Source organism: Oryctolagus cuniculus, chromosome 12 (assembly GCF_051225735.1).
Source record: "Oryctolagus cuniculus isolate XC-2025 breed Fujian yellow rabbit chromosome 12, ASM5122573v1, whole genome shotgun sequence".
In the NCBI taxonomy this organism is placed as follows: domain Eukaryota; kingdom Metazoa; phylum Chordata; class Mammalia; order Lagomorpha; family Leporidae; genus Oryctolagus; species Oryctolagus cuniculus.
The window spans coordinates 106,887,265-106,911,936 of record NC_142878.1 but is presented as its reverse complement, the minus strand read 5'-3'; the positions used below and the strand labels follow the sequence as shown (position 1 = coordinate 106,911,936).

General features: G+C 53.4%; 1 protein-coding gene across 10 annotated transcripts in view; it reads left to right on the top strand.

Annotated features, from left to right (window-relative positions):
* The window catches only part of SCAPER (S-phase cyclin A associated protein in the ER), a 439,476-nt gene that overhangs the window by 291,998 nt on the left and 122,806 nt on the right, over window positions 1-24,672 (top strand). For all 10 annotated transcript variants that reach the window (XM_070054635.2, XM_051834595.3, XM_051834596.3 and 7 more), the window contains one exon: window positions 15,985-16,100. In XM_070054635.2, coding sequence (XP_069910736.1) covers window positions 15,985-16,100 — 116 coding nt within the window. The remainder of the gene's footprint in view (window positions 1-15,984; window positions 16,101-24,672) is intronic.

The window sequence follows — 24,672 nt, the reverse complement described above, 5'->3', positions numbered from 1 at the left end:
GGGAACTGGAGCACACTGCGGTCGATACGTGGCGTCCCTTGGGGGAAAGGTCACCACGGATCTCCTGTGTCTTCCTTCTCCCCTCATCGCTTACCCCTGTGTCTTTTCCACGGAGTGATAACTGCTTAATGACAAGTGCCGTATAATCTCTCCAGGGCCCGCTCCTGTGTACAAGTACCCCGGTTATCAGTGAAAATGTTTTGAAAAGTGTTTTGAACGTAACATTATGAAAGGAGGCATCAGAGCACTCCCGCCGGAGCCCGGGGGCCTGTGACTGTCACACTCGCTTAGACCCAGGCACCCAGACCCGCTGCACCTGCACTGAGCCCTCAGCTCCTTGAAGGAGATTCAGAGCCCTGGCCAGGCCAGGTCGTACCCTTCACACCTCATAGGTGAAGGGAGCTCGGTCCGTTAACTCATAGCCACCCTGTTTGTTTCACTAGTAAATGCAGCCAGGAACTGGCTGTGTCCAGTCCACCTCCTTGGTAGACTGTGAGGTCCTTGCGGGCAGGTCTTGGTCAGCGTACTTTTTGTCTGCCAGTTAGCAAGCTCTTAACTGGCAGGCAATCAATGTTTGAAAATAAATGGAAAGGGTGTGGGGGATTGCCGTCCCGGTCTGTTCCTTGCCTTAAGGTAATTAAACCAGATGACTGTCTGGCCCAGATAGCTTACTGCACAAAAGTGGCCAACATGCTAGATGGGGTGATACCAGAGAGGAAGAGTTAGTTCTGGGAATTACACCACCAAGTCCGTCCGTTCAGGGAGAACTTGGTGTGAGTCGCAGCATCGTGGTATTAGGAGCAGCTCACTGTTCGGTTGTGTTTGTGCCGGGTTTACTGTGCTTCGGGCCAGAGAACCTGGAGGATTCATGGCATTTTTTTTTTATCTCAAACAGCCCTGCGACTTTTGTCTCATTGATTTCTTGAAGACTGAATCCAAAGTGCAGATTTTAGTTGTGCAGTTTGCTGCCATCCTTAGAACTGGTCTTCCAAGACATCACATGTACCTTCTTTATACATTCTTGGGCTTAGGCTGAACTGATGTGATCACAAACCATAAAAAATGCCGGAGAAGCCTAGATGGACAGATCCCGTGTATTTGCCGAGGTGGGCACCTCATTGTGTCCAGGGGCACACACATCTCTGTCTCATCCAGCAGTGTTCACACCTAGAGAGGGAGCTGCTTCATTTTCAAGTGCCTGCTGCATCTGGAGTACTTGGGTTCTCTAAGCCTTTTCTGACTCTCGCTACTTGTTCTTAGCTGCTAGAACTTTGACAGGAGTGAGATGGAGGCCCCTGCAGCCTCGAGTCCATCGTTCATCGGGTCCGTCGTGCTGTCCTGTCCGGGGAGGCTTCGCCCCACCCTCGCCCCCACGGGCCCTTTCTGTGGCTGCACCTGCTTTCCAGGCGCCCGCGTCCTTCAGCCAGCTCTGCTCTGCACTGCAGACCGTGGGGCCGGGCCGGGCACTGCGGGGGTCAGCAGCTCGAATTCCGGAGTCAGACAGGTCTGCGTTTGACTACCAGATCAGCACTTGGTATTTATGACAGTGAGCAGGTTACTGGTCTTCTCTAGTTCCTCCATGCGAATGAGGATGAGAACAGTAATTGTATCGACTCGTGCTATTGTGATGTTACAGGCGGTGGGTCCTGCAAGGGCCCTTCAGGGGAGAGAGAGAGAGAGCACGCCTGTGTGCAGGAGAGCGCTCAGCGAAGGCTGGTCATTTTTTTGATGTGCCAAGCACACGGGACACATCAGCATCAGGGAGTGAGGCAGCCACAGGCTCTGCCCTTCTGGACAGCTGAACACCCAGTTGTGTTACAAAGCTGTGGCTGTCAGGACTGGGGAGGCGCTGAGGCGTCACGGGTGTTGGAGGAGGACTGAGCACAGTCTAGAGGTCAGGAAGTAGCACTGAGCCAAGCACGTTCGGGGGAATCGGGGCCTCTTAGCCAAGGTCCAGGCGTTGGTGACAGAAACCGTGCTGCCATGCGGTGTTAGGATCCAGGGTGCAGGGTCCCTGCAGAACAGTCCTGATCTACTGAGAGGGGTGTCTCTCACTTAGCACTGACGGGCCAGAATTTAATCCTCTGGCAAGCACCTGGGAAGGGGACTTTGAGCCCTGTTTTATGAGTGGGGTGCGGGGGCAGCAGGCGGCTGAGGCAGCCCAGCTGCTGGTATGTGGCATCAACTTCCCAGTGCCTGGCGTCAGGAGCCCAGCTGTGGCAGAGCTCTGCGCCCTGTGCTCACAGCCCCTGAGCGCTGGCAGAGACAGAGTGTGCCTGCGGGTTCCTGGTCTACAGCTGAGGGGGCGGTCCCCTGTAGCTCAGCGTCAGGCGCCCCGGCTGCGCTGCTGTGTCTGCCCCATCCTGAGGAACAGGCCTCCGCTCTCCCGGTGCCTCTGCACAGGTGTGGGTTCTTAGGATCTTAACACTGCCCTTCCCTGGGGTCACTTTACCTCCCGCCATGTGGGGGGTATGGCTTGCAAGCCGACTTAAAGCTAGAATCTGTTTCAGACTACAGATCACAAACTCCGTGGAAATGTCAGTCGGTCATCAGATTTCTCTCCAAATAAACCTAAGGGCATCCCCTGCCATGAGAAAGAGCCTTATGTTTGCCTTTTCATAAGATTCTGCAGGGAGGCTGGTGCCACAGCTCACTAGGCTAATCCTCCGCCTGCGGCACTGGCACACCGGGTTCTAGTCCCGGTCAGGGCGCCGGATTCTGTCCCGGTTGCCCCTCTTCCAGGCCAGCTCTCTGCTGTGGCCAGGGAGTGCAGTGGAGGATGGCCCAAGTGCTTGGGCCCTGCACCCCATGGGAGACCAGGAGAAGTACCTGGCTCCTGCCATCGGATCAGCGCAGCGCCGGCCGCAGCGGCCATTGGAGGGTGAGCCAACGGCAAAGGAAGACCTTTCTCTCTGTCTCTCTCTCTCACTGTCCACTCTGCCTGTCAAAAAAAAAAAAAAAAAAAAAAAGATTCTGCAGGGTCCTCTGTTGTCTGGCGTCACGACCCCTCTGAGTTGTGTCTGCCTGAAGTCAGCAGACTTGGCGGCATCCTGGTTCGCCTGCTGCTTATTCTCAGAAGCCGAGAGGAGCGCACGGAGCAGCGTGGGTGTTAGAGTCCAGGGGCAGCGTTCACTCTTGAGTATGCGTAGGTTCTAGTGCACTGTAGCCAAACCGAAAAGATTTGGACGTTCTGAGAGCATCCTGCAGGCTCCCCTCCGCGTGCGGCATTTTACTGCAGACCCAGAGGTCGGCACTGTTCAGCTGTTTCCATCCACGACCACAGTCCAGGTTGACGTGGACACACTCTGACGGGCCGCAGATGTGTGACGTAGTCCCAGAGTCCCGAGGTCTGCGCTGTTTCTACCTCCCGTGCGTCTGTCGTAGGTGCAGAGGCTTTCACATGCTAGAGCAGGAGAACCCAACAGAAAGCAGGCTCTAGGTGGCGCATCTGGGAGAGCCCCGGCCTGGCCTGTCACTCGTGGGCCAGCCACGCTCTGCCTCCAGACAGAGGGAGGCAGGCCCACGCTTCCCCGCAGGGTCGCTCCTGAAGTCAGCTGCTCACCTCGCCTCGTGCCCCACTGCAAGGCTTTTGTCCAGCCGCTTCTTGGGAAAAAGTCCCAGCAAATCCATGTCTCCTCGGGTCACCATGGAGGAGCCTGCTCTACAGCCTTGGAAGCTGGGGGGGGGGGGGGGGGGCTGCAGAGATGAGCTCCAGTTCCATGGCGTCCGGAAGGGCAGAGCCTGTGAAAGGCTGCCTTGGCCGAGAGAGGGACTGAGCTTGGTTGGGGCGGGAGCTGCAGGGAGCCCATTGTGAGCCATCTGGGTTCCCCTCTAACCCTGGTCCTGCATTGCCTCCCACCTCACCCAGGGCCCGCCTGCCTCCTGCTGTGTGCACACGTCTTCCCATTTCCTGACCGTCCCGAGAACGGCACTGCCAGTTAAAAGAACTGCTCATGTTTCAGTCCCTTAGAATCCAGTGAGCTCTTTCATTTCCTTTTCTGTTTACTTGCGATAGTCAAGCTTGCATTCCTGTGCGTTCTCTGTGTCTGGGTTGTTTCAAGCATTTTTTCAGCTGTTAGTGCACGCTCATATGAGAGCGCTCAGGATCCCTCATCTACGGCTGACAGTAGCCCAACCTTGCCTTCAGAACAGTATTGAGCTAAATGCAGTGTGATGCTCTTTTTCTGTTCCTGGAGTAGAAAAAGGACTTCCGGTGGAAAAACAGAAACTCCAAATGAAAGCTACAGTAGTACCAGTGTAACCTCTCAGTTTGCAGACATGCACCATGGCTACGTCAAGACGCAAACATGCCAGAAAGCCTGATGAGGAATGTAGCAGCGCTGTCACCCTCGCAGCCCGTCCGCGCATCTGAAAGTATTTCAGAATAAAACTGCTTCTAATGGTGTTGATGTGGAGACCTTACAGTTTGGGATGTTCAGTGCTCAGTGCACAGAAAGTCAGACATGCACCTAAACCACTCACTAGATTTTCCCACAGCGTTCTTGACACGCGGACCCAGCGTACACACGGATGTTGGGGAGGCCCGGGCTCAGTCCCCTACTGCACCCAGCCTGGGCAGCTGCCTGGTTCTTCCAGGACTGGTGTTCCTGCCCCCCCCCCCCCCCCCAGCCCCCGCCGGACTGCAGGGAGGGTTGTGTGAGAGAGCAGCCACGTGCCGAGCCGTGGACACCTTCTCAGCCCCAGGATGGCCTTGGGGAAAGTAAACTTGGGGGTTCCTGTTCCCTCCAGTTTGTTTGAATAGCTCTTCCCCTCCTCCCTTCTTCCCTCAGGATGTACTACTCTCTCTGCGAAGGGCAGAAAAACATACTGAGAAGCGTGGGGAAGCCTGTAAATCAAGGTGGCTGGCACAGGCCCTGCAGCGACCCTCCTGTCTCGTCCTCTCCCTGTGGGCTCGGCCCCTGCAGGTCTGAGACTGCGGCGCGAGGGCCAGTGGCTTCCTCTACGGTTCCCAGCGTTGCTTGTGCCCTGACCTTGACTTTCCCCCGCACACAGGCATTTCTGAGCCTTTTCCTTCTCATCGTGGGCGATGGGCTTTCTCTACTCCCTGAGGGTTCGGGGTATCAGAGCTCACCCCCAAAATGAGACTGTTCCTTAATTCTTCAGTCCAGCAGATATTGACTAAACAGTGACTTTTTGCAGGATCCAATGTAAGCGCAACCCCAGCCGTTAGAAAGCTCACAGCTAGTTTGCAGTTAAGTAAATACTCAGTATGATCAAGGTTACAGTTGAACAGAGAAGACGCACAGCGTTGTAGAGAAGCTGGGGCCGCACAGCATTGTAGAGAAGCTGGGGCCGTGGGATCCTACCCTCCTTGCTGTCTCCCAGCAGAGGAGCCCCTGAGCTCTGAGATGCACTCCCAGATGCCCCTGGTCCTGGCTCTTAACATGTCACCCCCTTCCTGGTCTCATGGTCCCATGGTCCCATGTCTTTTAAAACCTCCAGGACACTTACTGCAGGCATGAAGAATAAGAAGGAACCCCCTCCCCGCCCCCCGGTGAGGCTCCCCGGGCCCTGCTGCCAGCCAGCGGGCCGCCCTAAGTGGGCAGAAGACCTGAGCTTCAAGGGTGTAGACCTTTGACTTGGGGGCGCCGACACTGAACCTGGTAGCAGGCTAGCTCAGAGAGCTGTGCCTGTGGGCACCGGCTGGGTCCCGAGGAGCCCTCCCCTCTGCAGGGAGGCTCTCTGACCCGGATACCCTGCACTGCGTCTGCTGTTATAACGTCAATCCGTATGTCTCGCTGCACAGGAGTTCTGTACGACACTGTGGCTAACATGGTAGTGGTGTATGTTGCAGGGGTCCCGTGTGTTATTCTGAGACGTTGACCCAGCAGGTACTGGTGACGCCACGGTGATGAGCCTCTCCTTACCATTTCTTCACGCACTTCCCTGCTTTTAAGTGTGGCCGGCAGCTTCACAGAGCCACATGGTAAGGAAGGTGGAAGTGACTTTGCTGTGAGTTTGTTGGATTGCAGTGATGACCTCTCCACACTGACCTGTGTCGTCTGTCTCGGAGCAGCAGGAGAAAGAGAAGGAGCACTCGGGCCGTGGGGCTCCTGTCCCCCCGTGGTAGCCGCTGCTGCTTCCTCTGGTCAGCAGTGGCCGGGTTCAGCTCCCTGCAGAGAACCCTGCGGAGGGCCTGGGCTCTCATCAGCATCACAGAGGGGTCGCTCCTGTGCTCCGGACAGGACTTTTCCATCCCCCAGGTCCCCCTCAGCGCCTCCCAGCGTCCTGTTCTCAGCACCACGTTCCTGCGGGTGCATCTCACTCTCTGAGCCCCGGCGCCTGCAGCTGAGAAGCTGGGCGTAGACATTTGTGGAGGTGATGGGACCCTGAGGGTGCCCACAGTTCGAGAGCTGACAGGAGAAAGGGCGCAGGGGAGGAGACAGCTCGGGGAGCTGGCTGCCCTGACACGCACGTTCACAGGTGAAGTCGCTGCGTGGAAAAGGTGTCTGTCCAGCCTCAGGGTGGTTTTCCCTAGGGGGAAAGCAGCCCCCTGCAGCCTACCCTCCAGTATCCCCCATCTCCATAGACTGCGCTACTGAGTTCTGAGTTTGTGGACTTGCCAAAACCTACTTGTATTATCTCCAACCAGGTCTTAAAGTGGCACAGATGCTCGGAGCAAACCCAGCCTATCCTGCTAATGAACAAGCAAGACATCTTTCTCCATCTGCCACCTCTGTCTAAAAGACTAGGAGGGCAGGGCCTTCCCCGGCTGACCACAAAGAACGTAATTACCGCCTGCAGAGGAGTCGGCCACAAAGGCCGCTGCAGTGAACAGCTGCCTCTCCTCTGATGGGAGAGGCAATAACAGTTACTCCGCTTGATAATTGGATGGATTCCCAGGCCGTGTAATTCAGATTGAGGCTGTCATTTTTTGCAGGCCTTTAGCTAAGCTGGATTATTAGAATGGAGGCGCTAATCCTATTAGTCCGTTGTCAGTCCCTCGGTGGGAGAGGGAGGGGAAGGCAGGGTTACGAAGGTGCCGTGCCAGGTACGCAGGGAGAGCCGCGCACTTCATCTTTACGTGTGCTTTTGGTCAGAATTACCAAGCTGTTTATGAAAATGTTTTCAAGGCCCACATGTCTGAATGCGTGGAAAGGGGGTTGAGGAGAGGCGAGATGTGAAGCCAGGCCCCCGTTCTGGAAGGCGGTGGTCTCACGGTTGGGCAGAGCCTGCCCGGTGCAGTGAGACGCGTGCAGCCTGGGCTCGGCCCCCATCCGAACACGGCGAGGACAGTTGAGTCTTCACAGCCTAACGTGGGGGCACAGATAGCTCCGGGCACAGTGAAAGTGATCAGGCCCACAGAAGAAACACAGGTAACTACACCGGGAGCCTTGCCTTTGCTTGAGGGGATCAGGAAGGGCTTCATGGAAGACGCAGCGTTTGATCTGGATCTCACGGGATGGAGAGCGCACATCTGAACCCTACGCTCTGAGAAGGCGTCAGTTTGGATGGAGAGAGTAATTGTAGGCAAACATTTCCTTTTCTGAAAGTTTTGTTTAAGATTTATTTTTTTATTTGAGAGGTAGAGTTACAGAGAGAGGGAGAGACAGAGAGGTCTTCCATCTGCTGGTTCACTCCCCAAATGGTTGTGCTGGCCAGAGCTGGGTCAATCTGAAGCCAGGAGCTTCTTCCGGGCTCCCACATGGGTTCAGGGACCCATGCACCTGGGCCATCTCTACTGGTTTCCCAGGCCATTAGCAGGGAGCTGGATCAGAAGAGGAGCAGCCAGGACATGAACTGGTGCCCACATGGGATGCAGGCACCGCAGGCGGAGGCTCAGCCCACTGTGCCACGGCACCGGCCCTGGGCTACCATTTTCAGTGTGCTCACTTGCTCTGGAGACTGAGAGGGAGAGGACAAAGCATGAGTCAGTGCACTGGAGGAGCTCCGGGTCTGCCATGGCCTGGCAGCCTCTAGAGGCGTAGAGGGCACCGGGAGCTAGCCTGCTGGGCACGGACAGAGCCCAGATGAGGGGCTTCGTGCACCACCGGTCGGCGACCCAGATTGCTGTGCGAAAGTTGTTTCCCTTTACGATTGCATCTGTTGCTTTGACTGCCACATGCTTGAGAAGGTTTGTTCGCCCCACTCCTTCATTTTAACAGGGGTGGGACCAGAGAGGCAGGCCTCCCCGTGACACGTGCCCGCTTCTGCATGGTGTTCCTCTGTCAAACCTCACAGCTCACTTTAATTATTTTTTTATTTTTTATTTATTTATTTTTTTTGACAGGCAGAGTTAGACAGTGAGAGAGAGAGAGAGACAGAGAGAAAGGTCCTCCTTCCATTGATTCACCCCTCAAATGGCTGCTACGGCCAGCTCACTGCGCTGATCCAAAGCCAGGAGCCAGGTGCTTCCTCCTGGTCTCCTATGCGGGTGCAGGGCCTAAGGACTTGGGCCATCCTCCACTGCCTTCCCGGGCCACAGCAGAGAGCTGGACTGGAAGAGGAGCAACTGGGACTAGAACGCAGCACCCATATGGGATGCCGGCGCCACAGGCAGAGGATTAACCAAGTGAGCTGCGGTGCCGGCCAACACTTTTGCAGCCGGGACGAGAACTTTGCATCTGTCCGTCTGTGCTGTGGCCATCCCCTCGGGCAGCCAGCATTTCTGTTCTGGGCCAGGTCCCATGCTAAAGTTGCTCACTGATGAGAGAGAATGGGGCAGGAACGGTGGGCTGAGCCTGGCTTGATGCGGGACTGTGGGGGGGCGCTGAGGAGGACACAGCGAGGTGTTGGGGTAGGAGTGCCGCGGGGGCCAAGGCGTCGCCCCCTAGGGAAGTGTGTGTGACCAGATCCCTCCTGGACTCCAGGGGATGCGTGCGATGTTTTTATTTCGCCCTTGGTGGGTATTTTTTTCTTCTTCTTCTTTATTTCCTTAGTAAGCTGCAAATGCCAAATTAAAGCTTCAGTTGTTGCTACTACATTAGAGAAACGTTGGCCTCGAGTGGCCTTTATCTTCCTGAGCTTGGTTTATTTTGTCCTGCTCAATGTCTATTGGAGCCTGTGTCTCGAGATTTTCCAAGAGGTCACATCCATGTCGTTGGCACTGGATAAAAGGCTTGGCGTTTGGGCTTTTTTAAGGCGTAGATGTGTACATTAAAATGGTCTGCTTTCACTCAGTACCTCCCCTCCGCTTCTGCAGCGTGACCCGCTTCCCCCCACTGTGGAAGCCTCTCCCGGGGCAGCCTCCATGCTGCTGCTTCCCTGCGGACAGATTGATGAGCCGCACTGCCTGCGTGACCAGGTGCCCCACCCTCGAATCGGTTCGTGCCTTGGCGGGGTGTGGGAGGAGGGTGTGCTTCCTGCCCCTGTGGCTCTTGGGGTTCAAGGTGAACTTGCCCTGTGGTCTTGAAAAGCTCAGTCTTGCTCTTGGGTCGTGAAGCTCAGCTCCGTGGAAAACTGGGAGGCAGACTTGGTAAGAGGAATGGAGGAGTCTGCCGGGACCAGACCCGAGCAGTTTGGGTCTGCATCTCCACGGCCAGAACCACGAGAGACTAGCTTTGTCAGGCTGACTCGTCAGTGTCGTTGGGCAGCCGGTGGTTGAGCACCCCTGGGTGCAGCCCCCATGCTGAGGGTTGGGGATGTGGGGATGTGGTGATGAAGCTGACCTGGGCTCTGACCTCAGGAAGCTCCCAGTGTCTCGGGCAACAGAAGGGTGGAAAACTAAAGGAGCAGCAGCCCTTCCGGGCGGGAACGGGATTTGCAAGGTGCAGAGGCAGGAGAGCCGTGCATCATCCGAGGACTTTGCCTGAGAGGCAGGAGCGTGGCGGGGGAGGAGGTGGATATCGGGGGTCAGAGTCTGGAGAACCGTGTCCGTGTCACTGCAGGTGGCGAGGGGAGAGTCGCTCGCTGGAGACTTTTAAGCAGAGTGACATGGTCGTGTTTACTCTTGGGAGCGCCCAGGGCAGGACCGCTCACATGGAGCCCACAGGGGTGGCCGTTTGGCACAGCAAGCGGTAGGACACTGCTTGGGGCGCCTGCATTCCGGACTGCAGTGCCCAGGTTCAAGTCCAGCTCTGCTTCAGACTCCAGCTCCCTGCTGATGTGCACCGCGGGCGGCAGCAGTGATGGCCCAAGCGCTTGTCCCCTGCCACCCTCATGGGAGTCTGGGTAGACTTCCAGGTTCCTGGTTCAGCCTGGCCCAGCCCTGGCTACTGCAAGCACTGGTGATTGACCCAGCAGATGGATGATACATCTTGTCAATTTCAAATAAATAAATTCTAAAAGAAATTGAGTCCGGCTAGCACCGTGGCTTGATAGGCTAATCCTCCGCCTGTGGCGCCAGCACACCGGGTTCTAGTCCCGGCCGGGGCACTGGATTCTGTCCCGGTTGCCCCTCTTCCAGGCCAGCTCTCTGCTGTGGCCCGGGAGTGCAGTGGAAGATGGCCCAAGTGCTTGGGCCCTGCACCCTCATGGGAGACCAGGAGAAGCACCTGGCTCCTGGCTTCGGATCAGCGCGGTGCGCTGGCCGTGGCGGCCATTGGAGGGTGAACCAATGGTAAAGGAAGACCTTTCTCTCTGTCTCCCTGTCTCTCTCACTGTCCACTCTGCCTGTCAAAAAAAAAAAAAAAAAGAATTTGAGTCCGTGGGCCAGTGCCAGGGCACTGTACAGGACGTAATAAGACAGTTATGCAAGCTAAGGGTGAGTTGTAGTGATTCGACAGAGTAATTCTATGTCTGTTACAGCTAATGTCTTTAAATGTCAGTTCTTACTTAGTACATATTATTTGTCCAGTACTTCTTTCGTATTGTATTTCACAAAACTAAGGAGTGCAACTTTTAAAGACAGAAATCTGTCTTCTGTGCTAGAGTTTGGGAAGCAATGCTTAGAGGGCTTGAGCGTGGGTCCAGAGATGCTAATCAGGGCCGTTATAGTACCTCGAGCGAGAGGACGTGAGGCCCTGGACTACATGACAGCGGGGAGCGGGGGTGGAGGGCCGAATCGGGAGCTGCGGCAGAAGCAGAGGCGCCAGGACTTGGAGGCTGAGCCGAGGAGGGAGCGGGCACTCTTGCAAGTCTGCTGAACGTGGGGTCCTCATGCCACCGGGAGCGTCTCCATCCCTGCTTCAGAGACGTTTCGTGTATTTTTTAAGTATAATTACACATTTGGACATTTAAAATGTTCTATCTCTAATTCCCCTTTGCTGTGAGGAAGGGAGGTGCGGGTGTGTGTGACTGCTCCCGCATCGCGACAACGCATCCTCCGCCACTTCCTAGGCGTCAGGGGCTTTTGCGGTGCCCTAGGCCTGGCACTGGTGGATTTACTGCGGGGACCAGCAGTCGCTACCAGGTTAAACCCAGAAAGCACTCCTACATACCACAGGGTCTCAGTTACATGAACCAGCCAGACAGAACCAGCTCGGTCCCGTAACAGCAGTCGTTCTGCGGGGAAGAGACCCTGGCTGCAAGCAGGGCACGAGGGAACTCTGGAGTGGTGCGGAGGGTTGGTGCCGATGGTGGCTGTGCTCTGAGTGAACCATGCACCCACGTTCTGAGCGGTTCACAAGCATGCAGGGCACTGGGCCTCTGCCCCCATGGGCTCCACATTCATGCATTCAACCAACCATGGATTGAAAATACTCAGAAATATTGCCTCCGTACTGAACACGGACATACTTTTTTTTCCTAGTCATTTTCCTGTAAACAATGCAGTGTAACTACTGTTTACACAGCATTTAGGTTGTGTTAGGTATTGTGAATAACCTAGGTATGATTTAAAGTATGTGGGAGGGGGGCTGGTGCTGTGGTGTAGCGGGTAAAGCCGCCTCCTGCAGCGCCGGCATCCCATATGGGCGACGGTTCTAATCCCGGCTGCTCCACTTCCCACCCAGCTCTCTGCTATGGCCTGGGAAAGCAGGGGAAGGTGGTCCAAGTGCTTGGGCCCCTGCACTTGTGTGGAAGACCTGGAATAAGCTCCTGGCTACAGATCAGCCAAGTGCCGGCTGTTGCAGCCATTTGGGGAGTGAACCAGCGGACGGAAGACCTCTATTTCTCTCTCTGCCTCTCTGTAACTCTGCCTTTCAAATAAATAAATAAATCTTTGACCAAAAAAAAAAAAAATGCGGGAGGTTACGGCATAGGTTATACTCAAATATTACACCATTTGATGTAAAGGATTTGAGCATCCACACATGCTGGTGTCTGGGGGGGAGGGCGTGGGAGGGTGGCAGTGCCTGGAACGAGTCTCTGTAGATATTGAGAGAAACTGTGCTGTTTAAAAAAATATTTTAACAGCAATAACCAATAAACACAAGATGTCAGGATTCCCAGTCATCAGGAACGGGTGAATAAAAACCTCAGTAAGTTGTCAGTCCACATTAGAATGACTGATGTTAGAAAGACTGATAAAGGGGCCGGCTCTGTGGCGCAGATGGTTAATGCCCTGGCCTGAAGCACCAGCATCCCATATGGGCGCTGGTTCTAGTCCCGGCTGCTTCACTTCCCATCCAGCTCTCTGCTGTGGCCTGGGAAGGCAGTAGAGGATGGCCCAAGTCCTTGGGCCCCTGCACCCATGTGGGAGTCCTGGAAGAAGTTCCTGGCTCCTGGCTTTGGATTGGCACAACTCCAGCCGTTGTGGCCAACTAGGGAGTGAACCAGCGGATGGAAGACCTCTCTCTCTCTCTCTCTCTCTCTCTCTCTCTCTCTGCCTCTCTCTCTTTCTGTGTAACTCTGATATTCAAATAAATAAATAAATCTTTAAAAAAAAGACATAAAAAACATGTTTTGGTGAGAATAGGGAGCAGTGCACTCTAGTATGTGCACAAACTGTTCCAGATAGTTTGGCCAAAGCTGTAGAAAACACCCCTGTGCGCACTCTGACCCAGCAGCTCCTCTCCTGCACCCATGCCCAGCTCACTCCCATCTGCACCAGATACACATACAGAAACGTCTGGAGCAGTGCTGTTCTGAGCTTTGAGAGTGGAGCCATCCGAATGTCGCTGTAAGTGGAGGTACAGAGTTAGACGTAGGAATACTATAGCACAGAGAAAACAGAACACTGCTCTCTGCATGCAGCGAGGTAACGAATTCCAGCACAGACAGCGAGGAAAGCCAGATGTAGCTGGATATCTGAAGTAGGATTCTGGTTTTGTGGGAGGCAGAATGAATGCTGATGTAAAAGCCAGGAGAGCTGTTGCATTTGGGAGGCTGGAGTGAGTGACTTGGGCACCAGGGACGCTATGGCAGGCGGTAAAGCTCTCGTGTTTTTTGTGTTTTTTGTTTTTTCATCTCTTTTTTTTTTAACTTTTATTTAGTAAATATAAATTTCCAAAGTACAGTTTATGGATTACAATGGCTCCCCCCCCATAACTTCCCTCCCACCCGCACCCCTCCCATCTCCCACTCCCTCTCCCATTCCATTCACATCAAGATTCATTTTCAATTATCTATCTATCTATCTATCTATCTATATATATATACAGAAGATCCATTTAGTATATATTAAGTAAAGATTTCATCAGTTTGCACCCACACAGAACATAAAGTGTAAAATACTGTTTCAGTACTAGTTATAGCATTACTTCACATTGGACAACACATTAAGGACAGAGATCCCACATGAGAAGTAAGTACACAGTGACTCTTGTTGTTGACTTAACAATTTGACACTCTTGTTTATGGCATCAGTCATGAGTTGCCAAGGCTGTGGAAGCATTTTGAGTTCGCCGACTCTGATCTTACTTAGACAAGGTCATAGTCAAAGTGAAAGTTCTCTCCTCCCTTCTGAGAAAGGTACCTCCTTCTTTGATGGCTCCATTCTTTATACTGGGATCTCACTCGCAGAGATTTTTCATTTAGGTCCTTTTTTTTTTTTTTTTTTTTTTTTTTTTTTTTTTTTTTTTTTACAGAGTGTCTTGGCTTTCCATGCCTAAAATACTCTCATGGGCTCTTCAGCCAAATCCGAATGCCTTAAGGGCTGATTCTGAGGCCAGAGTGCTGTTTAGGACAACTGCCATTCTGTGAATCTGCTGTGTATCCCACTTCCCATGTTGGATCGTTCTCTCCCTTTTTGATTCTATCAGTTAGTATTAGCAGACACTAGTCCTGTTTGTGTGATCCCTTTGACTCTTAGAACTATCAGTGTGATCAATTGTGAACTGAAATTGATCACTTGGACTAGTGAAATGGCATTGGTACATGCCACCTTGATGGGATTAAAGCTCTCGTTTTCACATTGTGGAATTGTTAGAGAGTGTGTGCCATTTCTCATAACTCATCCAGCCGTACAAGTATTGTTTTCTCTGTGTATTACATGGTAGTACAAAGGTTATTATTTTCTAATTACACTGTCATTCTAGCATAAAAAGGATATGTGCCAGCAGCACTATAGTTCTAAATAAATTACTGAGCGCTTGAGTTTTGCAATTTTGTGATTGTTAGTTTTATTACAAAGAAACATGTTCCATTGATAACAATTATTCGTTTTTAATCTTGAAGCTATGAGTTCTTGTCTGACTTTCACAATGAACTTGTAGTCATGAAATGTGTTTTATTGTGCAGAAAGAAGGTCCCACTGGATGATTAAAATATTCACACGATTACACTGCCAGGTTCCCGATGTGTGGTGGAGCCCGTAGTTGGTAGATTATTAACGCTCAGAGCATCAGAAGATGCAGGCACATGTGTTCGATAGAGTCTGTGATACCCAGATCTCTCCCCTAAATCCTCTCCCTGGAAAAAATAACATACACCAGGAACTCAGTATTTCCAAGGAGTCTGAAGGTTCAGTGAACAGCACAATTAGAAGAAATGTGGTGTAAGGAGTGTGAGGATGTCAGAGTGTGACGGGGTGTGTGCTGTGATGGGTAAGGTGTGAGGTGGTGTCAGAGGGGCCACGGACACCTGCTAGATATGCCAGAGCAGAGCTCCGCAGCCTGGCCGGTATAGAAGCAGAACTCTTTGTTCTGGAGAATGGCAGTCCAGTTTCAAGGTGTCGGCCAGTTTCGTGTCTTCTGGGGCCTTTCTCTTGGCTCATAAATGGTCTCCTCTCCCAGCGTCCTACGTGGCTTTATCCATGTGGGCATATCCCTGGTGGCTCCTCCTTTTCTTAATATCTCACCCATATTGGATGAGGGCCCATTTTAACTTAATCACCTCTTTAAAGTCCTCGTCTCCCAAGTACAGTTCCATTCTGAAGTCCTGGGAGGATTTTGGGGAGAGACGGTTCAGGCTACGGCAGACTGCTGTCCTGTTTTCTACGTGTGCCATACAGCGATTCGAAGTGCAGTATGGAGAAGCAGCAGGACACCTAAGTTCCTTCCCACAAGATTTATGTACAGTTCAGCAGTACAGTACAGTAGCAGTAGTTACATGTTGCATTCTAAAATGGTTACTTTAGATCCTCCCCCAGAACAGCTGAAGTGATTTTTAAAAATCCCAGGATTTTTAAAAATGAGAATGATGATATTGAATTATTTCAACTGAAGAAAACCCTCCTAGTTAAAAAAAAAAAAAAATGTAAGGCAGTGGATCTTGCTAAGCGGCGATTAGGACCACACAGTGACGCGGGGTCCAGGAGTACCACCTGACATTTCCATATACGTGGGCCTCCGCCCTGTCGGAGAGCTGCTTCCTCGCCCCCCGCCCCCCACTTGTCTGGAAACCCCACTTTCTCAGAGAAGCCGGCTGTGCGCTGGCCTCCCCTGTTGCCCGTCAATTGCCCCAATGTTCGCACAGAGAGTCTGTCCCTCCTCTCAAGGTCATGATCGTGGTTGGACTGACCTTACGTATAATACCTGGTTAGAACCAGTCCCGTGCGCTGAGCGTGAGCCTCGTGGGAGCAGCAGCCACGCCGTCCGTGTTCACACTCGCGACCTGCCTTTCTCAGCTCCGAGCAGGCAGTCGGCAAATGTTTGTGAAGCTCACTGAACCCACAGAACATTCCAGGCGACGACTAAGTATTTCATTGAGTTATAATTTCATGCCTGGGAAATCGAGCTAACTTCTATTTGTGTTTCTGTCTAGAATGTGGCAGATCAGATCGCATTTCAAGTCGCTGGTGGATTAACAGCCCTGGAACACATCCTTCAAGTAGTAGTCCCAGCCACAAATGTGAACCTGGTTTCACGAATTCCGCCTAAGTAAGTACGGTGTTTTCAATCCGTCTTCCACGTTTCATTTGTGAGTCATTTGTGTCCTATGGTTTCCATATGAGGGGAGCCACAAGAAAACTATGTATGTATTCAGGCTGGACTCTCACAAGCATACACTTCCCATCGGGGAGGGAAGCAGAGGCGCTTGACTGACTTAGAAAACTCAAATTGAGCCTTAAAAGCCTTGCAGAGGAAATCTCTTTGGTCTATGGCCTGCTCTAATCTTGAGAATGGATGAACTCTTAACTGCTTCCAGAAATTGAACAGCACGACGCATAGCAGAGAGCCAACTTGCCATGCGGCGTACGGGAAGGAGGGAAGGCCGTTCACAAAGGCGAGCTGTGCAGGGTGCAGACGGCCCTGCACGCAGGAAGAGTTCCCGGCACTCTGCCGGAATTGCACTCTGCCGTGTGACTGCAGATCGCTCTGGGTCACGGGGCCTGTGCCGCACTGAGACCCAGTGTCTGCTCTCCTGCTAAGCCCCCCTGCAAGTCCTTGGTCCCTAGCTTATGGTAGCAGGCGTGGCCCCAAGGGACAATGCATGGCTGCTGCACTTGCAGAGTTCAAAGGAGAAGTTTCGATAAAAGGTCACTTATACCATTGGAGAAACCTGTTCTATTTAGTCAGCACAGTTGTTCATTGGATACAGCAGGAAAAGAATTCCAAGAGTATGTTATCTTTTCCTGAGAGACATTTTGGTAAAATAGAGATAGCACTGGCTTTGGAGTCAGGCGAACCTGGGTTCCAGATACCGCATAGGGTAATTTAGCCAACTGCCTTAACCAGCCAACCTACCTACCTACCTGCCTTTATTTTCTCCCTCCCTCCCTTTCTCCCTCCTTTCTCCCTCCCTCATTCCCCTCCTCCCTCTCTCCCTGACTCCCTCCCTTTGTTTCTTTCTCATCAGAAAGAGAGAGTGCATGCTTATCTACTGGTTCACTCCTGAAATGCCCATTAACAGCCAGGGCTGGGCCAAAGTCAAGAGCTCAGAGCTCAACCTGAGTCTCCTGGGGGAATGGCAGGAACCCAGTCCCTGAGCCGGCGCTGCTGCCTCCAAGGGTCCGCATTCATAGGGAGTGGGAGTCAGGAGCCAGGGCCGAGTATCAAGCCCTGGCACTTCGAGATGGGTTGCACGTGTCTTTACCTGCCCCGGGTGCCTTACTCTCACTGTGTCTGTGTCATCAACTGAAAAATAGGGGTGATCAGAGCGCCTCGCAGGGTACAGGAGATAGTTGAAGTAACGTGTGAGGGCTCTCTGTGCACCGTGCAACACTGGGTAAGTGTTAGGTGAGGGCTGTCTGCCTGTTGTCCGCCTGACGGGAGAGGCCTCCACGTGCAGACGTCTGGGGGTGCCTTTGCTCTGCTGAGAGACGAGAAGTGAACCAGGAAAGGGCTGGCGACCTGGAGGCCGCGCTGCCTTGTGGAGCGGAAGCTGTCAGAGTGCAGGGAGGTCTTCCTTGTCAGGACCGGACGGGCTGTGCTCAGAGGCTGTTGCTGGGCGTGGCGTCATCACGGGGCTGTTAACTGGCAAGCAGGGAGGAAAGAAAGATACATGTTTTCATGAAATACGTTTTTCAGCTTAAGTGCCCTGGACTGCTCTCGTCTCTCTCCGGTTTGTTGTTTCCTGGTTGGCTTCCACGTGCCTGCTGCTGAGCGCTCTGGCTGTCCCGTAGCTGCAGTGCCTGTGTCCTGGGTGCTGCGTTAGGCAGTGTCGTGGTGGTGCTCGTCTGTGCCTCTCCTAGGACCTAAGTGTGATTGGCACAGCCCTCCGCAAAGCGCCCCAGAGTCCCGAGAGCCAGGCACGAGAGCTTGTCCTTCTCCCTGGGCCTACAGACCCGTGTGTTCAGCCAGGTCCCACCTACCAAGGGAGGCCAGGGAGCTGTGGGCGACTCGCGCTGACTCAGGATTCCCCGGTGCTGTCCGGACCAGCCGCACGCTGCTGAGGCCGGGGTGGTGTCCTGCTGCTTAGAGGAGGGACAGCAGAATTCCACCGCAGTTCCCGCCGGCGATGTCGAATCAACATGCCGTGGGCAGGAACCGGCTGCCTGGTCCAGTACATACTCCTGTGTGGCTTCCGCCTGCTTCCCCGCGCAAACCTGCCCTGGCCCCTGGCCTCAGGCCGACCACAGCCCCTGCTGTTCCCTCCGCTCTGCTCCTGCCCAGACCCTCCCTTTCCTCCCTGAGGAGCCCACCCCATCCCCCACAAACCTGCTGCCGCGTCCACTCACGCTGTGTGCCGTCATGGTACTTACCTGCAGGGGCCGGCTTAGCATCCCCTGCGGCGCTGAATTTTCCTCGGGGATAAACAGCAGAAGGAGAGGAGTTAGGCCGCTGCCCAGTGAGTTGCCTGTTGGGCTCCGGACTGTGCGCCGGCTGCGTCCTGCCCTGTGGCCCGCGCGCTGTGGGAGAGGCTGTGCTGCTGCCTGCTACCCTCCCCTCACCGCCCTGCCCATCCATCTGGTCGCTGTGTGTAGCTGTGCGTCCTGCTTTCTGTTTGATGATCACTGCTAGGTAACTTCTGCGAATGAATATTTGCTTCCAGTAGCTTTCTGAAAGCATGAAACTGACAGTTACACCTGCTTCTGGGAATGTAGATCTTGAGAGCTTTCCGAATCTGCAGTGAGTTGTTTTGCTTTGTCAGAACCAAGGAAAGGAGCCTCGTGGACAGGACTTAGGATGTCGTGTTCCAAGTCAGCCTTTAACCCAGTGCACTGCAGAAAAATTGCTGTCGGTGCCAAGAAAGCGCACTCCTCACGCCACGTCCTGTCCCTCGGGGGAGAGGCTTGTTCTGCCCCCAGAAAGCGAGGACGAGAGAATGGGTGACGTGTTCTAGCCTTGTGTTTGATTTAACTGACAACAGTTGTTCATCAAAGCTTTTCCTATTTGAAAATAAAAAGTGGTTTGTCATTTCGGGGTGGACATAAAGAACAGCCCATGTTGTATAAATAAGTAGACGGCTCTGCCGGGAGTGGACGTGGTGGCCGAAACTCTGTGTTGCAGTGTCATCTGCCCACATCGTGGCAGTGATGGGTGCGTGAGTCAGAACTCACAAGGCCACCAGCACAGCAGAATCCGTCCCTGGGCTGGGTCTCCCCCGTCACCTTCCACTTACTTGCTGTTCTGAGAGGCTCAGAGACCACTCTCCAGGCTGCCTGGGGGGCTCAGTTCCTTCTCCCTCGGCCTCGCTTAGCTCCTTCCTTGTCCCCCCCCCACCCCACAGTTTCTTACACAGAGGTGGGTCCATGCACAAGGCACAGCAGACAGCATCGGAGAGGGGAAAACGCGCCGGCTCTGGAGCGAGATCCGGGCTTCACTGCCTGCTTCTCCCTCATTAGCTGCGTGGCCTTGGGCCAAATTACTTGTTGTAACACAGCCTCAGTGCAGTGGGAGGCGCAGTGCCCACCTTGGAGGCCATTGTGCGGATTAAATCACAAGCCCGTGTGGTGGCCCGGCACAAAGGAAGCACTTAGTTATTAGCGATGGGTTTTGTTACAGGTGTCACTGCTTTGACGCCCTATTATACGGCTTAATTACTGAGCTTTAAATCCCTAAATCTCTGTCACTTTGGTCTGGAAGCAGCTACAATCTATTCATTTCACTTGGGCATTTGCTTTTCCACCCTCAGTCATCCTGGTCCACTCTAGCCTAGACTCTCACAATCTCTTCTGGATCCTAGTTTGACCTCTGGGCTTCTCTTCTTTAATTTTTCACCAGCCTACAGTTGATCTATAGAACGTATGTGTGTTCACCTGGTCGTTGAGAAACGTGTCAAACAGGTCAGGGATGGTTTGGTTTCGCACTTTTTTATGCACTGTCTTGCCAAGTGATCAGTTCATTTGTTGTTCCGTTGTCTCCTCGCTAGATTTTAACTCCTGCATCAGAGATGTAGTAAATACATCAGTCATGTGACGTCTTAGTCCTGTTTGAATACGTGAATGAGTTCTTGTTCCAAGGGATGGAACATGGCGCAAAGCACACGCTGCGTCCGATATGTGACTGCGCTCACAACACGACCCTGTCGCGGCCACATAGGCTCCTCCTGATCCTGCCTCCTGTGTTAGCTGGGTTTTTAGGCAGTTTCTTTAGTCTGTCTGTACGTTTCTGTGAGTATGTCCTGTGTCTGTGACTGCTCCTACTCAAAAGGCCAAAGAGAATGCTAGAACCGTGTCTTCAGTCACTGTCCTTGTCACTCTGTGACAGTTAGAACATACTAGTTGGTGGAAGATTGCCTGCATTTTAACCTTGGAGGAAAAACAGATCTGCCCCAGTCTGTGGCCTTTGTAAAAATAAACCTATTTGTTCACAACCAATCAGTAATACTGCATTTTTACCTCTTTGCACTGTATGCATTTATCTGCCTCTGGTCGGTCAGTCCTACTCAAGTAAAGCAGTAATCATGGAGAGGAGCAGGAAGCAGTAAGTTTAGAGCGACGTGTGGCGGAGCTCTTCTCCCTAGGGAGGTGATTTACGGCAAGATAGCCCAATTGATTCTCCAAAGTAAAATAAAATAGAACGTGTGTCTGTCCAGCAGGATCACGTTGCCTTGACGTTCTGAGCTGGTGCAGAGACAGCACCGGCATTCGTCACATCTGCAGAGCCTCGCGCTGTGCCGGGCGCGCTGTGGGAGTCCCCTGTGCACCCACAGTCACCGGCACCTGTGCACGTGGCCCGCCGCCAGGTGGGTCAGGCGCAGTCAACTGCAACCTGAGAGTGCCAGGACTGCCCTTTAGAGAGAAGGGCCCTTCCTTGCCGCTGCAGAGAGAGTGTTCAGCATTGCTCTCCCATGACTACCGAGGCCCTGTGCCTCCAGGCTTCTCCTGCCTTCTCTTGGCCGTGTGTAGCGGAAGAGAGAAGTCTCACCGCGCTCCCGAAGCAGATGCCGGCCCTGGCGCCAGAGGGCCTGTTTCTGGACGTTTCCTCCTAGGGTCAGCTGTGGACCTGGGACTGGCATTGCCACCACTGGGAACTGTTTGATACAGGTTCTGCCCCTGGGGTGCTGTCGGCCCCGTGCGCCGAGAGGCATTCAACTCCGGATGTCACCGTAGGAACCTGCGATGTTGGCTTTGTGGAACAGTCACCTGGCGGGACACACGAGACTTCCGCTCGGCAGTGTGTGGCTGCGTAGGCAGCTTCTGTCAGCGTAGTTTCCTGAGACGCCAGGCCCCGGGATGTGCCGGGGGGCCCAGCCTCTCCGCTCTCCTGCTGCTGTCTTTGGGCTCCTCTGCTGTTCAGTCTTTGCCTTTATCTCCAGTCCGCAGCACAGCCCAGGCTCCCCCAGCCGTCCCTGTGCACGTCCTCCCCTGCTGCTTTGACCCCTGCTCTGAGCTTGCCCGGTCACCCCACCCCCTTCCTGCGTCTTGGTCCTTCTGGTGTTCAGGGTGGTACTGCCACTTGCTCTGGGTGCTGCACCCTGCCTAAGCAGCTGTGTTTCACACCGTGTGACGCGCCCTTCAACGGCCATAACAGATTAAAAGACGAGGTGCTGACTCAGGAGCAAGCAGCGCGCAGAGCAGCGGAGCCAGGTTTCCGAGGCAGCACGAGACCTCAAGCTGGGCCCGTGGAGTCTCTCAGGAAGCTGCAGTAGGGAAATGGCAGCGCTTCCAGTCCTTCTCCCCTGGGTGTTTGGATTTGAAGGATCACGTCGAGTAACTGCCAGGTGGGCCGTCGGGGGCCTCTGCACTAGAGTGCAGGGTTAGCACACGGAGGAAGGCGGTCTAGGGGGGAGAAGGAGGAGCCCAGGGCTGCGCCCCGAGAGAAAGGGCTGGAAACGAGGGCAGCCCGGCCACAGAGCCCGCTTTGTTCCTGCGCTCGGAGGGCTGGCTGCGCGCTCTCCCGCGGGCGCGGCAAGGTTCCCAGTAGCTGCGCCGTCAATGGCTCCTTTAACTTGAAGTATTTGGAGTGAAATTCTGTCCCCCCCAACCAAAAGGGCCCAATGTGTTGAAGCTCAAATAGTAAAGACGCTTTTCACTCCAGATTGGGCGGAACATATTTGCCCGTGCCCTCCAACCTAGAGTTGTTCCTCTGGTTTCGTGAGCGCCCCCCTCTAGAGCAGGGCCCTCGAGTTCCCTAGGCTATGCGCTGAGCTGCTCTGGTAGCCCGTTGGAGGATCTGTGAGGATGATGTACACTTAACTTGCTGTCCCTAAGTCCTAAGGTAAACACACTTAGAGGTAATATACGTGCAGTGGAGAGGCTGCTGGGGAACCAGAGAGGAGCTGTTTTATGTGCAGTGCCTCAGGAACAAGCAGCAGCCTCCTGTTCTTCATGGCCCTGCAGCGTCTCCTCGGCGGCCTTGGGTCCCCGTGCTTAACTCCGGGACTCGGGCTTGGGGCGAAACCCAGGAGGAGTGGCTCGTGTTTACAAAAAAGAAAAAAAGAAAAAAGGTTGGTTCGCAATGAACTGAATCAGCCGGGTGCTGAGATGACAGAGCAGGTGCCTCGTCCCCCCACACACACACACGCACACACACGCAGGCTGACAGGTAGCGCCGCCAGGCTTGGTCCTGCAGCCACATCAGAAAGCCTCAGTGCGTCTCTGAGAGCTGAAGAGCGCACCTTTGCAGCAGCAGAGTGTCGCCTGCTAGGAGAAAGAGTGCCTGTGAGAGCCCAGTGGTCTTTGTCAGCTATGTCGGCTCACAGGGCGCGGCACCGGGGCGTCACTGGCTCCTGGCCTCTCGGAGCTGGCCCCTGCCAAGGCGCACTTTTGTGGCTCCCAGGGAACCAGGAAATAGCTCCATGTCCTGAGCCCACCCCGGACCACACACGCAGGTGTTCTCCACACACTGCTGGCTCCTGCTCCTCTCCCTCACCCATAAGGAGCGGTGGTTTGACCCGTGGTGCCGGCAGTGCTACTAAGCAGTGCGCTTCGGGACTCACCCTGGAAAAATCGCACTGGCGGGTGCTGGGTTCACGGTTTCTTTCAGAGCACCAATGCTGAGGTGTTTTGTGGTTTTATTTTTCATAATTCTTAAAAATTTGAACTGACCTGTAGAATGGTACATACGTGTGTCCCACGTGGTCCAGTCGGGGTTAATGTCTCCTCAAACGTGTGACATTTCTTTGTTGTGAAAGCATCCAAAATCCTTCCTTCTAGTTTGAGACTTTTGATATGTAGCCCACCTACCTTCCGTGTAGAGCCATCAAGTCCGTTACTCTTACGTAACGACCTGCGTCGGCGCCAGACCACCACTTGATGCAGAGTCCGCGGGAAAGGCGCACTCACTGATGCCGTGTCACCGGCTCAGCCGAGATCGGACCCAGTGCCCACTCCGGTGCTTCCCCTGCTGCGAGACCCCACTGGGGAGGGGCATTATCAGTCAGCGTGAGTTCACCGAGCGTCTTCTGTGAGGAGATAGGTAGATAGGTAGGACTTCTGAAAACTGGCAGCGTATGTAGGAAGCTGAGGCTAAGCAATAACGAGTCCTATACTACACAACCAAGCAGATTTTTTAAGGCATAAACAGAAAAGATCAACGTTTGAGCCTGTGCAAGTCCTCGATTGGCTCTCTTACAGATTCGCAGTTTGTAGGGTAGTGATGGTTTGTTTCTGATCTGCCAACATAAAACTTGGACTGTTTCAGTAAAGGTAAAATATCATTCATTGATATTTAAAAAAAAAAATGCTTTCAGGGTCAGTGCTGTGGCATAGCGGGTAAAGCTGTGGTCTGTAGTGCCAGCATCCCATATGGGCGCCGGTTCCAGTCCAGGCTGCTCCACTTCTGATCCAGCTCTCTGCTAGTGCGCCCAAGTGCTTGGGCCCCTGCACCCACATGGGAGACCCAGATGGAGTTCATGGCTTCTGGCTTCTGATCAGTCCAGCTGCGGCCATTGCAGCCATTTGGGAAATGAACTAGCTGGTGGAAGATTCTCTCTCTATCTCCCCTCCTCTCTCTCTTTCTCTCTCTCTCTCTTTCTGTCTCTGTATTTCTGCCTGTCAAGTAAATAAATGAATCTTTTTGTAAAATGCTGTCATCATTCCTGTGAGTTGCTGAAGGTTTATTGATGTTACTCTGTGTGTTTGTCTTGTTTTTGGAGAGGTTTGACTTGGTTGAATTTTGGTTGGATTTAGTTTTTCTGTCAGTGGCTTATTGGTTTGGACATAGGAAATGGCCTGTGGAATCATCTTTCCCACCAAATGAACCAAAGAGGCACTCACTCACCTATCAGAACTGGGCAAATGAAGCAGAGACCACGTTTGGCTGTTTGTATGTATGAGACCAAATGTCAAGGGGCAATCTAGCAATGAAGTCTACAAGAGGAAACTATTTCTGTGAGCCTGAAACGCCCATCCCAGAGCTCAGATCAGGTGGTAAATACAGCATGAAGTTATCAGACAACTTCTGCAAGCCACAGATGGAGGTCTTGGGCATTGGAAGCCATGGGCCACCATTTGCGTCCACTGTGTCACAGGCCCTCACTGGACATGAATAGAACAGGGCTTCCCAGTGTGGGTGAAGCTTAGAATATACTTCACTATTAGGCAGTTGCTTATTTTTAGGCCGGATTATTTTAATATAGTCAGAATATCTATATCAAGGATAACTAAAAATGAGTAGCTTCCTC